The following is a 16,941-nucleotide window of genomic DNA, read 5'->3' on the forward strand; positions in this document are numbered from 1 at the left end:
TTCTTCAAATAATCTCATCCTTGGGTGATAAGGGGGTATGAAACTACTTTTTTTAAATGTAAACTCCGAAGTAACAGAAAAATCACATTTTGTATGAAAAAATACTTTAAATTCAAATTTCTACAAAAATTTTTGATATTCATACACATATCATGTTGAGACAAAAAGAAAGAAAGTACATAATTAAATCCTTTCTTTAACACAGCTTTCTCGTCTTCATTAAGCTGGTATTCAGTTCAATTTACTAGAAGTCCTTCATCATTTATTTCTCTTTCACCAATTTCTCAAATCTTTCCTTCATTTCTCTCAAATTCTCTCTTCCAATGTTTCTTTCCACCCCTTCTAAAGGGCCCCCCCTTAGGTTAGGTCTAGCTTTCTTATGTATAGGAGAATGTATTTCAGTCACTTCTAAGTCCGTATCTGTACTCACTGCATTAGAAGACATTTCAGATGTACTGGACTCAAAATATATATATGTATAAGCAAACAAAAGCAAGGGCTGCAATATTAACTCCTATGCTGAACATCAAGTTTATCTTCCCTCACTGCAGCCAGCAGGTCCCCAGACAGTGTGAATGTATAAAAGTCCCTCCTATGCCAAAGCAGAGATAAAAAGAATCTGGAATTACTTCGCTCTTGCTCTGTGCAGGAATGGCAAATAAGCCAATTTCTGGAGGGCTCCACTTCATAAGACTTGGAGCAGATGATCTCTTAATAAGAATCTTCAGTACACGACTCATGAAGAGCTTAAGAGATAATGTCAGCTTACTCACATCACAGGGAATTGAACCACTGAGTGTGAGAGTGATGCTTCTGTCTCTGACTAACTGTCAGACACACACATCAATTCTGTGGACAGGAAGCAAGGCTACTGCCTGGCCGGCTCTTTCAGTAAATGAGGAGTGGCCTGTGAAGAATTCTGTCGTCACAGTTTTCACCTCCAAGCTTTAAAAGACAGCTGACAAGTCCCATTTCACCTTGGAAAAGGTACCATATGGGAGAAGTGGGAGAAAAAGTGGACTCCCAAACCTGCTAGGGAAATATCAGGTATTAGAACCTATGACTGGTTTAGCTGGCTGCAGGAATGAAAATCACATCAATAGGATGGTGGAAATATATCCATGAAGTCCAGCAACAACATCCAGACTCTCTACAGCAACAAGGATAACATTCACAGGAATGAAGATGTACTAGATATGGTGAATAATCCATTTATCCCCTTTGGGGCCGGGAAAAGGCAAGGGAAGAACCATGACTCTGTTGTGAATAGAGACAGCCTCTATGTAGAGTCTGGAACCATTCCATAAACTTAGCAGGAGGCAATCGTCCCTAGTGATAGCTCACCAACTCCCCTCCCCCCTTCCCAGTCTGCCTCAGATCAAAGTCAGAACTGCTGACAAGGTCAGAAAGGTCATCCTCTTGACAGACTTGCTTGGCAAGGGACAGGACATAACAATGCAATACCCAAGAGCTTTTCTTGCGTAGTATGGTGTGCATCTGTCTCTTTTGAGATTGACTACAACTGACAGAAAAGGAAAGGAGTCAAAGTTCCTCCACAGTGGTGATTCAGTGTCTATTTCTTCAACAGGTCCTCCACCAGGTTTTTAGGTGTCTGCTCAAATAAAAGTGTTTCAAAGTTCCTCCTTAAAGGAAGCCCATATTAGCCATGCCTTCCTGTAGTGACACATACCAAAAGTCTACAAATGGTACAGCATCACCTCAGTCAAAAGTGCAGCAGGCTATGTGAAAGCGACAGACAGCACCCGAATTAGGTCAACCTTAAGCCCCAGCTCAGTAAAGGCAAAATCAACACCTCTAGGAACCAGATGGACATTTTAAACGTAGACTCATCTACAGCACAATTAGGCCATGGCCTACTTCCCCAACTTCAGTCCTTATCACAGTACTTCAGCAGATATCTGAGGCTGCAAGGTGGGCTTTTCTTTCACCACCATCCTGACTGCAGCAAGCTGACTTAAGAGCTTCTCTCTCCAGTGAGTCTCAGAGCTGAACTGTTGGCAAGTGTGACAATGTTTAATACTTGGCACCTCTCCTCTAAGGAAAGGAAAGAATGTTGGTGCAGGCCTGACATTATAATTTGATGGACAGAGGACCACTCTGTGGAATTTCAGAAGCCTTTTTTACCAGCAAAAGTAATGGCTGAGGTACTAACAATGCATGCAGAAGAAAATAATTAGCAGTCTCAAGGTATAAGTACATACATCATAATAAAGTAATTTAATGTTAAGTATTAGCAGTGAGGGTAAGAACCTAAAAAAAAAAAAAAAGATGAACTATAGTTGGTTGAAAGGATTAATCCAATCACAGGGTCTGATGAGGAATGTCTTACTTCCAGATCATATAGCTCCTCAAAATAAAAAAAATAAAAAAACAAAAAAGGAAATGAGACCCACTTAAAGAATTCAATAAAAATACTGTAATGGGGAGGGGAGAGAACAAAAAGGAGGGATTCTACATTTTCAGACATTTCATCCAGACCAAAGGGGATGGAATCTAGTCTGTATATCAGGGACTATCCACATTTATCTGTGCCAGGAGGAGATATCAAACATCTGAAGGGCAAAAGTACAAATCAATTGTTCACCTGTTCCCTCTAAAGTAAAGGTGATGCAGACATAAGGATGTGCCAACTTATTTTGCTACAATTACTGCCGGGAAGTTATCCAACAAAGTAGCAACAGAAACATGGGAAGTCTCTAGAAGTAAACATGGAAAATATCAGATAATCAAAAGATGCATGCACTGACACAGCCCTTCCATTCAGTAAGGAAGACAGCAGTACAGGGTGTGACTAACTACCAGAAAAGGAAACAAAGCAGCTACCCTCTACCCTGCTCTTCTTCCTCTCCCATAATTCCTTTTAGAAGCACATGCTAGACAGAACAGGAAAACTAGAACACACTTCAGCCTATCAAGTTATGGAGAAAATCCTGATACCAGTATGTCAAGGTTTCCCCTGAATGCAAAAAGCTTTAGCCAATCGGTCACTAGTACCTGATGCAGTGAAGCATCAATGTCCGCTGCATAACAACTTTGTAATTCAAAATCTCTCTCTAATTAAAAGGTTGGTCTTTCAACTACATTTTTAACTGAAAGAAAAAGAAAATCTTGTATACTCTATAATGTCTGCAATTTCCTTGTTCTTTTTAAAAGTGTTTTTCTGAATCAACAAAATGTTCACATTTATTTTAACAGTGGCTCTCTCCTAAACAAAAAGGCACTGCAAATAATAGCCTTCTGAAAGAATGTGGCATCCAAGAGAGTGTCTGTTGGCAAATTCTGTTAGGACATCATTAGTAAAAAAGCACAAAACCAAAAACAGTAATCTAGACAGCAAAAGAAAAATATCTGCACCTAGCTGGGTGTGTCAAAGTTAAGGCCTACAAGCCCAGAAGGAAATGACAAACTACTAAAAAACAATAGATGGCCCATTTACTTATGGAGGCAAAATGGACTACTTTGTTCATTTATTTACTTATTCTAAATTCTGTTAGGACATCATTAGTAAAAAAAAAGCACAAAACCAGAAGGAAATGACAAACTACTAAAAAACAATAGATGGCCCATTTACTTATGGAGGCAAAATGGACTACTTTGTTCATTTATTTACTTACTTAATTTGATAATTTAGTGAACTGGTTCATGGATCCTTTCAGTCATGCAATGTGCTAAACGCACAAAGAACAGAAGACAGCCAAATACTGAGTGCAGCAAAAAAACAAAAAAAAGAAAATACAACTACTGATAAGAATAAAACACTGGTACACACAACACAAGTACAGGATTACTAGAGGAAAAGAACCAATTACTAGTGACTGAAAACTTGCACAAAAGCAGAAAGCACAACCATTATGAGACGGTCTTCAAAACTAACACAGGTCTGAATAATGTGCAAAATGTGACAGACTACATTATCAGCAAAATGCCAAGCTTTGAATTATTTAAGAGTGAAGTTTACAAAGTTCGCAGTTCCAACAGAAAACAATCTCAGAAAACACTCAAAAGCTGTTGAAACTTTTGGTTTTAGCGCTTTCATTTTAATAACTGCAAAACGTCTTCGGGTGAAACAGTAAAAATGCAAATATGTTTAAAATGGAGCTTGTATAATGTACTAAGTCATATGAGAATCGAGCCCTTTTTCATTCATTAAATTTAAAGCTATACATCCCTATTAAAATCTTTACCCCATAGCTTAAATTATAGTGTTCCATGGGTATTAAACATCGCAAAAAGGTGTCACCTAAACTTAGTTTAACATAGCAAACCATAGACAAATTATGAAAGGCATAATAAAAGCATAACAAACATAAAATACTTGCTCCCAAAATTCTGTGTTAATACACAACAAAAAGATTCTAAGTCTTCTTTCGGCTTTTCCCGGTTAGGGGTCGCCACAGCGGAACTCCGGTCTGCTAATGATTGGTAGTTGATTTTTACGTGCTGAGTTACCAGCCCTGATGCACAACCTTCAACGAAGGTACGCCCATTCACGCATGTCTCCACGCAGAAGACGCTCTAGCTAAGAGTCGAACCGGACAGCGTCAGTAATACCCAAAAAATATTAATATAGAGAATAAAATATAGTAACAAGAAACTATAAGAAGAAAACTGAAAATGAGAAATAAAAAATATAACAAAAAAATGTAGGTTAAGCATTAAGTTTAAGTAAACGACCAAAGCACTAAAACCAAACATTTCAACTGCATTTGAGTGTTTTTTGAGATTGTTTCGTGCTAGAACCATGAATGGGAGTCCCTACAGTAAAGTATTTTTTTCTTATTTAAGAGTAATGCAAAATGGCTTCAAGGTAAATTTCTCTCAGATATTCAAAAATGCATACCTCTCAACTGTCCAGATTTTCACAGAATGTCCAGATTTTTGTTTCATATTTTGGGTCTGTTCCTGATGAAATCTGTGGTTTTCTGGAATTTATGCAGCAAATCAGTGAGGGCTGAATTCACTACATAATGACAGACATTTGAGTTTCAGACTTCATATCTTTCCGAAAATGCATGGTAACACAAGATCTTTTAGCAACTTTCCAAGTTTATAAGAGCCATATTTAACCCCCCCCCGTTATTTTTAGCTTTGCCCAGACTTTTTATGCGAAGAGGTTGAGAGCTATGCAAGAAAGTCAAAGTGAGACTCCATTTTCTTTGAAACAGATGCATTTAAAACCATCAGCAAGACATTCTTCTATTTTAACCTTAAATTTGGTAAGAACCGGCGCTATTCTTATGGAGATGGGAAGGCTATTCTCATTGCCAGAGACTACCTTAATAAAAAGGGATCCTCTCCCTTGCAATGTGACTGAAGAATCTATCATGGAACTAGAACGAAAGGAGGTATTTTCAGGAGACACAGCTCCTTGCTCCTGTAGCTCTCATGCAATAATGCTGGGATGCAATAATCAGCTTTTTACTGACAGACAAGAACATCAAGGCAAAACAGTGGTGGTGACAAGAGGCATACAAGTAAACCAAACAGCTTTCTATAAAAAAAAGTGGTGGCACTTATTTGCCAGTGGAATTAAATGCTAGGTACATTTTTTTTTTAAAAAGTGGTCTGCAACAACAACATGGCATGGGAAGAAGAAGGTGTCAGCAATGGAATTTTTCCATTAAGCTGACTGGGGTTCTACATGCTTGAATAGTAAAAAAAATGCTCACTAGTCATACTGTTCAGCTGTAAGTATTGCCAAATCACTGCCTATGAGAGACAGCTATTTGCTCTACTAAGGAACTTCTTTACCCACTGTTATGGGTCTATATCATATGAGCGAATCGCCCAAATTGCAAACTCTCATAATATCGAATGTACTGGACCTCAAAGTGCTTTTTCTCAGATTGCGGTACAGTGAAGAATGGAATATTTGCCCTTTCCTCACTGTAGTGCGATCTCGAAGTTATAATATATATTTAGCGGGGTGGTGGGGGGCACAGCCCCCCCACAATAGGAAGTTTGAGGTCCAGTACGTTCGATATTAAGAGCGTTTGCAATTTGTGAGATTCGCTCATGTGATACAGGCCCACTGTTATACACCAGTGAGATCAGGATACAAAAGCAATGAAAACTGTGATGGAGGAGGAAATGCCCCTTCCAAATAAATACATATTTTGACATATACTGGTCGACTGCAGGTGACTTTTATTCTCAAGCAGTTGTGAATCAAAGCAGCTGATGGTTTTCAATCAATTACAACTCAATCATCCATAGAGTAAGCCCAAAGGAATGATGTATTACAACCCAGAAAGCAAGACACATATCCAGTTGTACTCCTTGGTCCAGGTGGTTTGTAACTTACCTCCAATTGTCTCTAGACTTTAGCTAAGTAGGGCATGCACTTCACTGTCTGTTACTGTTGGCCTCCCTGTAACAGCAAAGCCCTTGGGAATATGACTAGTGAAAACATCAGACTTGGGGACTGATGCCCTCCTTTCCCAAGATCGCAATCATATCATCAGGGTTACACATAATTAAGGCAGTAGTGCAGGCTGGCAAAACTCTAGTCTGGACATTTGCTACTATAATACCTTTGCTTTACACTCTGAAAATTAAACTAGGACTAAGTTCTACTGTGTACGAGCCTTCTGACGCTGTGCTGCAGTGCGCTTATGAAATGCGTTTACATCTAAAAATACACCAGTGCTGCAATTACAAATGTTTAATTAAAAAACTACAGTACTAATTACCTGAACTACCTGGTGGTTACTTTAATTCTTTGCCTGTTTTTGCTCCACTCTAATCGTTTTTCGACCTTCGCTTTGCTGTTTTATGGCAAGGCTTCTAACAATGCTGGAATTCATCTGCTGATGATCCTGAGACTTGCATGGGGATGCCAGCTTTGTTCTGGAGGATCTGTGCTTCATCCTGTTTATGTTCACCAGTGACTGGCTACTATATTTCTGCAATCTATCCTGAGTGACCCCTCTTTCACCAGGGAATGTGACTTGTCTTAGCTTATATGCACTGGCACACCTGACAAAGCTGACAACTATAGGACAGTATGCACTCTGCTACTAGAAGAAAGACTTCAGCTTTTGATCAAAAGTGCTGACTTTTAGCTTTTCTGGTCCTAATGACTGATACAGGGAGGGGTTTTACATTCTGGATTTTCTTGATCAAAAGCTTTGAGAGCTAAATTTGAATTCTGCATTTGAAACCTCAACATTTTATGTGACTGATTAAATATCAGCAGTATTTTATATTTTTACCATGCCTCCCAGATTCCACCTTGGCTATGTGTACTATTTAACATTTGTTATACAGTCTTGCCTGGGTTTTGTGAGTTAACTAATTTTCTGAACTATTTTAGTTTGGAAAACTGTTATGTATTACCACTGCAGTTCACATGTTTACATTGATTAGCTCATCTGTATACTGACCATGGAATCAGTAAAGCTTTCATGATTAAACACTTAAAGCCGGTTAATTAATTACGAATTCATGCAACTATGATCCTTATGACAAACACTATTTGATAATAATGCTGGATTATACTCTGTTGAAATAACTGTGACAACATAAGGAAAAAGCACAACAAACTTACCTTTCAAGAGTGTTCCGGATGGTTTCAATTTCTTTATTGTAACTTCGACTCCCAATTATGGTCTGAAATGCCTGCGTGGGATCAACAGCCTGCCCCCAAACCTTGGATCCAAGTCGATCCAAAATCACCATAAAACACTGCAGTGCAGGCCAAAAGGGATCATTACTTTCATCTGAAACCATAAAAAGATGCACAAGATGCACAAGCATCACTTCTGTTCAGCAATGGCATTTACCGTACCAACATATTCTATTAGCACTGTTAATTTAAAAACAGGCTCTGATTAAAAAAAACAAGATGCGGACTAAGAAAATCTAATTCCATGTGAATTTAACTGCTAAACAGGTAGATGTGCATTGCTCTAGGAATAATTTGTGAAATTCTTTGGCCAAAGTATGTTAGTTGTTAATAATTGCAAACTAGAAAAGAAAATGACAAAATAAAATTCCTACAACTATTACTATCCGAGTCAAAGACACTATCACTATTTATCTGTTCACCAAGTGCCCAGTGACTCAGTTGGGTGAATTCCAGCGACATGTGGGTCTGTAAATTTGAATAACAATTTGATTGAAAATAATTACAATTACCAACTGAAAGACCACTGACTTAATTTGTCTCCATGCATCATATTGGTAGTATTCTAGTTTGAAGTTGATATTACTGCAGCACAGCTAGGCCACTCTTTTTTTAATCCTATCCTATCAAATGCAAGCACATTTATTTACTGTTCAAGATCAAACTCCTTCAATAAAAGCCTTTCAAACTAACAGCAAACTTTTTTTTACTCAAGTGACTGAAAATTCATGACAAGACTAAGCAAAAGCAGATAATGTAAAAGCATCCCAGAAAAGGAGTAAAATGCATACCTTCAAGAGCAAAATGCAGCAGCCCAAAAACTGATATTGGCAGTCTGGTCTACAGACTGATAGAGAAATGAGTGATAAAAGTACTGTACATACTTAATAGGGTACAACCCTGCAGTTGTAGTAAGTCATCACCAATACACAACAGATTTTCGGGTGTGGCACAGCAAAGAGTTTCTACAGGTAAACAGTTATGACCACCTAAGTGTGTGTGTGTGTGTGTGTGTGGGGGGGGGTCTAGTGTGAACTAGGTTTTAACACAGATGTCTCAACACCCAGAGCATGCAGTCTGCAATCTCTACGAACATGGTCAGTGAAAAACAGCAAATTTAAGGAAACCAATTTATATTGCATACAAGAAAAAATAAGATAAATGATTGCTTGCAACAACTGCATGTATTACAATAAAATAATGCATTTTAAAGTAACTTGTTTAACATACCACAAAGGTGACTACTGCCACATAAAAAAAAATTGCAACTGGTAGATTAAAATATGCAATGGAACACATGAAAAAGTAAATACAGTTGTGCAAGTTCCACTTACATATAACAGTAGATGTTTGTAAAACAGACTGCCTCACAGGCATATGGGTAGTAGTATCAGACTACCCTCCCTCTGGCTGTCTCTCAGAGCTTCAGACTCCTCCTCCTGCCAGTCTGTAGTTGTGAAGCACCAATCAGCCTCCAGAGCAGGAGAGTACTTCTCAGCCCCCAGACAGCAGTACTTGGTTTTCTCTCTAGGGCCCAAAATGAGCAGCAGATAGAAAATGCATAGAAAATGCAAGCTTTGCAAACACCTACTTTTACAAAAGACAACACACAGAAACACAGACACACACACAAAAGCTGCTTAAGAAAACACACACACACAAAACAAAAGCTGCTTAAAAAAAAAAAAGCAACCACCAACAAAAAAAACTATATACATCCAAGTAAACAGGGATGGTTGCAGGGTGCTGCCAGTAAGGTATTGTGTTCTACAATTATCTGCTATTACAGGTAAGTGGAACTTATAAAACTGCAGTATGTTCAACACATACTCACACTGCCTTCCTGGTATATGGGTTGATTCCCAAAGTTTACCCAACCTGGGAAGAAGAAGGCTGAGGGTCCAGGAGCCCCTGGAGAATAGTCTCAGCTAAGCCTGCTCTGGATCAAGAAATGGCATCCAGTCTGTAGTACTCTGTGAAGGTATGGACTGAAGACCAAGTTGCTGTCACTAGAATACTTCTAGAGGCCACCCCTTTCATAAATGCTACTAAATACGAAAATGCTACAGTGGAATGTACCTTTACCTTGCCTGGATTTGCCTTGCAATGGTGGGTGTAACAAAAAATAATACCAGAGGGCAACCAAAATACAATGGTATGCGAGACAGGTTGACCTTTCTTTGCCCCATAGAAGGTAACAAAAAGCCTTTCAGTCTTCCTAAAGAGCATTGTTCCATCAAGGTAGTAATAGAGACGTTGATGCAAATCCAAGCTATGAAGAATCTTCTTTTCCAGATTCTTAGCTTCTGGGAAGACCAAAGGGAGAATAACAGACTGATCAAGAGTGAACTCTGAAAATGCTTGCAGCATGAAGCAAGGATTAGTGTACAATACAACCCTATCCTTATGGAAAAGGAGGAAAGAGTGCCCCAACATGAGAGCTTGCAGCTCTGAAACTCTCCTTGCAGATGTCAGAGCAATAAGCAAAACAGTTTTCCACATTAAGAACTTGAGATCAGATTGAGCTGCCGGTTTGAAAGGTGGCAGTCAAATTTTCTAGCATATAGTTGAGATCCCACAGATGAAGAATTGAGGGGATCTCATAAACAACACTCCTTTCATAAACTTTTTAACCAAAAGAGGAGAAAGAGGAGGAAACCACAGGCAGACAAGGCAGAGATGGCTACAAAATGCCCCTTGATGGATGCCTGTGATAAGCCATCCTGAAGTAGCTCACAGAAATATTTCAAGACCACGGGGAATTAACTACAACAGAGCCCCTCCATTTCCATTTAGGCACCACTTAGAAAACCTCAGTTTCTCAGAGCTGCTCTTGGTTTGGCTACTTCAACTGAGTTACAGAGAATTTGCTGCATCTAAAATATCCGCTGCTAAAAGAATGAAAAGTATCATTTTGCAGTTCTGCTGACTATTTTTACTGTATTTCATACGAAGCCCACGTTAATTGTTACACTTCTTGTACTTTTAGTAGAGTTTCAAAGCTGAACTGTTTCCAGTGCTGCTGCAGTATTTAATTACACTGCATCTGCTAGTTTTACAGGACTGTATTATCACTTTCCTGCTATCTCTGTGGCCAGCCTCGTGGGCATAGGCATCCTGACGCAACGTAGCAATTGTATCATGTACAGTGACAACCACTTAATCCTGAAACAAACTGTGTGTGAGAGAGGTAGTTACAGTATGAAAACTGAGACATGACTCACATACTGACAAACCAAATGACAAGCAGGTTGTCAGCACACGCACATCATGTCCCTCACAAAAATAAGGTCTCAACGCATAAACCTACATTTGTGGAGATGTAAGTAAACTGCCAAAAACTTAAAAGCCTCCCCCTTACGCTGCCCTCAGAAACCACATGCAAACAAAACCAAGTCAAGACCAACTACTACACACAAAAATGTACATCATAGTGTCTCCAAAACATTCCCCTAAGGCAAAACATCACACATTCAAACATATTGGCCATAGCAGACTCCAATGTGATAAATACGGACGCCCCCTCACCAGGTTGGCTAAAGACAGAGTTACAGTCATTTGCCTGTCAAGGGCCAGGATTTGCCAGATTATGCAGGCACTCAGGTCACTCAACCACAAGTACCAGTATGACTCAATCATAGTCCATGTGTGTGTGTGAAAGACTTGAGATCCCGGGACTATACAATGAGGGACATGATGGACATCTCTGAATATGTGTCACAGGCTGGTATGAGCCTCACACTAAGCAGCATTCTACCCTCACCAAGAACGATACCACAATACAAACAGAAATTGATTGACATCAGTAATTGACTTAGATACTGGTATCATTCCAAGGAGATCCAGTACTTGTCAGCCAGTGATGACATGATCCACACACTGCTTTGCCAGAGATGGTCTGCACCTGTCGCCGCTAGACTTTTAAATACTGGCCAAGGGATTAACCACCCCCATAGTGCCTTTTTTGGGCAGTGCCAAACCAACAGACCCACTAATATACCAAATTTTTCTTATGCCAAGCTGAAGGTATTACTGCTCAATGCTAGGAGCCTTAACAAGAAACTGCACTTCCTGGAAGCTCTCCTAACCTGGAGAATGTTAACATCTGTGCAGTTACAGAGGCTTTGTTCAAGGCTGCAGAAAGCATCCCAGCAATGTAAGACAATACCACCTACGAAACATTCAGACTACCCTCTGAAAAGGAAGAAAAAAATAAAGTAAGAAGCGTTTCCATTTACATAAAAAAAAAAAAAAAAAACACACCTCCACATTGGTCAAGCAGGATGACTCATTTGAGCTACTCCATGTCCAGCTAACCGTACATACAATCCCCCACCATACCATCACTAGCTATACGTCTCCAGTCATGATCAATGAAAACCACTCCGCATACCTGAAGTTAGTAGAATCACTTGCCCATTCAGCCCAACACACTATTCATGGGCGATTTTAACTACCCCTCCATATACTGGGGACAGGCACGCAACCACCAACATGCAGGCTTAGAGATTCCTGGACTTTGCCAATGCAAATGCTCTGGAACAGCTGGTCTACACTTCCACTAGGGGCTCAAATATCCCCGACACAGTACTCACAAACATAGGGGAAAGTTGCACCCCCCCCCCCCCCCCAGCATAATGTCTTCATTGGCAAGATCAGATCATAAATTGGTCTCCTTTAAAATAATGAAACTGTAGAACCCCCATCAAACCCTAAAACCCTAAAGAATTTTTCCAACGCAAATGACTTTCTGTTAAGTGATAGCAAAGGTAATTGTAAAGATCCCTATAACCCCGAAAACACAAAGGCTTATGCATAAGTATACAAGAATACCCTGTACAATCACTTAAATAACTGCACAGAAATAGCAGTACTTGATCAAACTAAACCCTCATTAAAAGAAAATACAGTGCATAAATAACATGTCATATGCAGACACCCTCAAGGCCCTATCCCTGTACTAAGTCTCCTACAAGCTGTTGAGGGAAAATGTATGCCTGCCAACAAGGCATAATCAGACCCAACTCTGATGGACCTAATGTACATCTGCAAAACAAACAACACCAGAATTACCCACTCTAAAGACAAACCTTGCCTGTAATATAAATAGGACATGCTGGAGAGACAGGTATGCATCCAAGAGACTAACCCCTTCTCTGCAACAGGTTCCCCCATCCATGTGAAGCAGACTTCCTCCTTAACCCAATTCAAGTGCAACTTCGGCAATTGGATGGGGAACAGGAAATTCATCCCTGGACTAGCATCCATGTCTCTAATGGACACAGGCAACCTGTAAATGGTTCATCTCCCAGGTCCCTGCTAACACTTATCAAGGGTAAGAGAACTTATCAGAGGTTTGGAAACTTATCAGAGATCAGCAAATGCCTACGAACATATGAACCTATAACTCCAAATCTAGCCAGAAAACAAGTCATCATAGTGGCCCCCTGGCATAAACAGACTATACAAAAGAAGGAAAAAATTCCTGTCTAGACGTTAAGTGGTAGGGAGCACAACAGAGAAAAAATCCCTCATTAGTCTCAACAGGCAAATTAGGGAACTAATCAAGTCTTCAAAAGCTAAATACAAGACTACAATAGCCTCCCAAGCAAAGGATAACTACATAGCATTTTTTACACTCAACATGTGCTGAACTGGCTGTAGATGGCACTATACTCAACCGGAAGGAAGAGAAAACCTGCTGGCCAATAAATTCAGCTCAATTTCACCCCCCCCCCCATCACATATGGTCACTCACCATGAAACACCCCCTAACATTCCTTTGCCTGTTATCACAAAAGAACTGGCTGTCACTGCACTCTCTTAGACTAGAAACAGGGCATCAATGGGTCCTGACAGAATCCCAGGGTGTCTATTAAATATCTTGAAACATGACTTAGCAGACCCACTACCCGCTCGCATCTCTATTTAACTTCAGTCTCCAAACAGGCTTTGTCCCAGCAGAGTGGACAGCAACAGACATTCCTCTGCAAAAGGGGGACAATCAATGAACCCAGGAAACTACCACCCCATAAGTCTAACTATCCTCATGACTAATAATAACACAGAAAATATGCAGACTCTAGGCCCAAACCAGTTCAGCTGGATGAGGGTAAGACAAGTGCATGCTGCTTATCTTGACCTGGCGAAGGAATTATGACATAATATCCTGCTTGGGTATTATAGATAAACTCACAAAACTGGGCATAAACCTCTACGTCATCCCTGGATATACAAATGGCTCACGGATGGGAAACATGTTTAGAGTGGGAGAACCAACATCCAGCAAGAGGCCAGTCACCAGTGGAGTACCACAAGGCTCGGTGTTGGGTCCCCCTCCTGCTTGCGATATACTTCTCAGATGTCAAGGCAAATGTAAATGGCCACTGGCTGACTACGTTTGCTGATGACTGCAAGCTGCAGGCAATCACTGACTCCCCAAACATGTTGATATCCTACAGAAAGGTCTGACACAGATTAATGATTAGTGTCAGAGCCATGGCCTCAAACAAAATGAGAAGTGCGTAATAATACCCTTTGAAAACCTAATACCCCTGCAAATTATAACATTGATAGCACTTCCCTAAGAGTGAACCCAGTGGTGAGAGATCTGAGTACTCAGACAATAATCTTAACTTTGACCATCGTGTGTCCACGGTGGTGAGAAAATCCTTCTATGTGGCTCAGTTTATATGTAAGAGGATGGCATACAGACCTAAGGAAGTCATAATACTAGTGTACTCAGCCTTCATCAGACCAATAATTAAGTACAATGCACCCTTTGGCATGTACCTTGCCAGGCACCTGCAACAGTTGAAGCTCCCTCAGAGGTTTATCACCAGAAAAAAAAATACAGAGTAAAACCAACATGTAAAATGCAGATTGATTAAGAGCCCTATTACTGTATTCAGTGTCCTACTCATTACGGAGGTGTGATCTGTGTTGACCTACAAGGTAGTCTCTGACCCAGCCCTAATGGAAATTTTGCATAGTGTCAAAAATAACTGCACAAGAGTTACCGGCTCCAAAGATTTAAACCTGATATCAGACATAAATAGATCATGCAGGGCAGACAGATATATGTCCCACAGATTGCCCCTCCTCTGGAATAGACTTCCTATTCATGTGAAGCAGAGTTCTTCCCCGACTATCTTCAAGTGCAATCTGGACCAATGGATGGGAAATCGCAAATTCACTCCTGGGGTGGCACCCATGTCCTTTATGAACAGAGGCAGTTTGCAAAAATTGTCAAAACCCCACTTGCTAACCTTTATTTTTTCCCCTAGGGATAGAAAACTGGGTAAAAAACTGGACAGGCTTCTAAGAACTTTTCAGCCATTAGTCTAGTAATCTCCTAAGAACCTATACGGTTTTCTAGTAACAGGTTTTTCTGGCCTCTTAACACCTGCTGCACCTACTCATGAAATAGGTGCCTAAAGGAAGTCAAAACTGAATCATCCAGGCTATCAAATGAATTTTCACTAAATCAGGGGGTACCAAACACCTCATACTGTATACGCAAATGGAGAACCAAGCTTGCCTGGGCCAATAATAATTTTTGGGATTTCTCACTGAACTTTGAGAAGTACCTTCTGAATCAGAGTAAATGATGGAATTACTAAAATGAATATTCCTGTTCAAGGGAATGAGGATGTGTCTTTCCTCCAAACATGCCTGAAGGATGTCTGGAACTGAACTTCTCTGGCTGACTGTTTTGAAAGGAAGTAAACAGATCTACTTGAGGCAGTCTCCACATCTGGACTAGACCCTGGAACACCACTGTCTTGGAGCTTCCACTCATGCAGATCTGCCCCGGATCTGCTTAGCGCATCTGCTACAACATTCTGCTCTGACAAAAATGTAAGACGTCTGGAGAGTCACAAAATATTGAGAAGCCAGCTCGCAGGGCATCACTGCCAACCAGTGCAGAAGGTAAGACCTCATACCTCTCTGACTGTTGAGATATCACTGTGGTGTTGTCCGTAACCACCTGAAAACCTGGAGTCCACAGGTGACGAAAATCCTTCAAGACGTGAATCACTGCCAACATCTCCTTGATACTGATGCAATTCTGAGCATCCTTCGGAACCCAAGCAGCTTGCTCTTTACTTCTCCATATGACACACTTTCCCACATGAAGACGGACAAATCTTTCTAGACAGACTCCACCAGAATCAGTGAGGAGACTAAAGTCCTGGATTGACAGTCAACTGTTCTCTCCACCACTGTAAATCTAGTCTGATGAAAGGAAGCACCAGCTACTGAGTTAACGGGGGAAAGCACCAGCAACAGGGTTTCCAGGGAATGAAGGTGCAGAGTCCAACAATTTCGACATACCAGTGAATTTTTATCATGTGGAAATGAGCCAGTGGTATCATGAGAATGAAGCAGGAGTCGATAAGACACCCTAGAAAGATAGGTCTGTGTAAAGAGGTCAGGCACAACTTCAGGAGGTTCACCTGAGCCCTATAAGACAAAGGAAGTCCAAAACTTTCTCTAACGATTCCAAACACCTGCATGCAAACTCTACATAGACCAACAAGTCGTCCAAGTAGGGAAAATGTGGACGCCCACAGTCAGAGTTAGCCACTACTGGGACAAGACATTTTGAAATCACTCGAGGAGCAACGGCCAATCCAAAGAGCAATATTCATAAAACTGAAAGCAAGACTCAGAGACAACAAATCTCAGACAACTATGGAAACAACGGGCGACGGGGGTATGATAACGGGCATCCTTTAATTCCAGGGTCACCAAGAAGCAGTGGTCTAGAAGAACAGGAAGCACTGTCTGTATGGTGACCATCCTGAGTTTGGAATCTTGATGAAGTTATTCAGAAAAGACATGTTCAATACTGGTCTCCACGCATTTTCTTTTTATCATTCTCCTGGAAGGAATCACTGGCTCTATGAACCCCGAATCCAGCATAAGCTGGATAATGGGCGGGGGAATAATAAAGGCTGATCTGGGGGATGAGGAGGAACTCCTCTGAATGAAGGAGGATGGTCTTTTCACTGCCCTCAGCAACCCTCATCCACAATGCTGAGGACCCACCTGTTGAAAATAAATGACAACCAGGATGCCTTGTTGAGAGACAACATGACCAGAGAAGCACCTGATGGGAAACTTGAAAAAGAAGGGTGTCTCATTGCAGCACAGTCATACATTGGGAGGGAGGTGTCCCGTTTGGGAAAGGAACCCCTCTTGTTGAACACGGCAGAGCTGTCATCCTGCCCCTTCTTTTTGTAACTTTGATTCTAGTAAGACTGGGACTTCTGTTTAAAAGGCCACCA

At 40.6% G+C, this 16,941-nt stretch overlaps 1 protein-coding gene across 6 annotated transcripts in view; it reads right to left on the reverse strand.

Moving 5' to 3' along the window:
- The window catches only part of SETX (senataxin), a 2,451,437-nt gene that overhangs the window by 1,717,574 nt on the left and 716,922 nt on the right, over window positions 1-16,941 (reverse strand). For all 6 annotated transcript variants that reach the window (XM_044058409.1, XM_044058411.1, XM_044058407.1 and 3 more), the window contains one exon: window positions 7,571-7,742. In XM_044058409.1, the coding sequence (XP_043914344.1) occupies window positions 7,571-7,742 (172 nt within the window). The remainder of the gene's footprint in view (window positions 1-7,570; window positions 7,743-16,941) is intronic.

The sequence above is a fragment of the Protopterus annectens genome, chromosome 16.part0, assembly GCF_019279795.1.
Source record: "Protopterus annectens isolate FY-2018-M chromosome 16.part0, PAN1.0, whole genome shotgun sequence".
Classification (NCBI taxonomy): Eukaryota; Metazoa; Chordata; order Ceratodontiformes; family Protopteridae; genus Protopterus; species Protopterus annectens.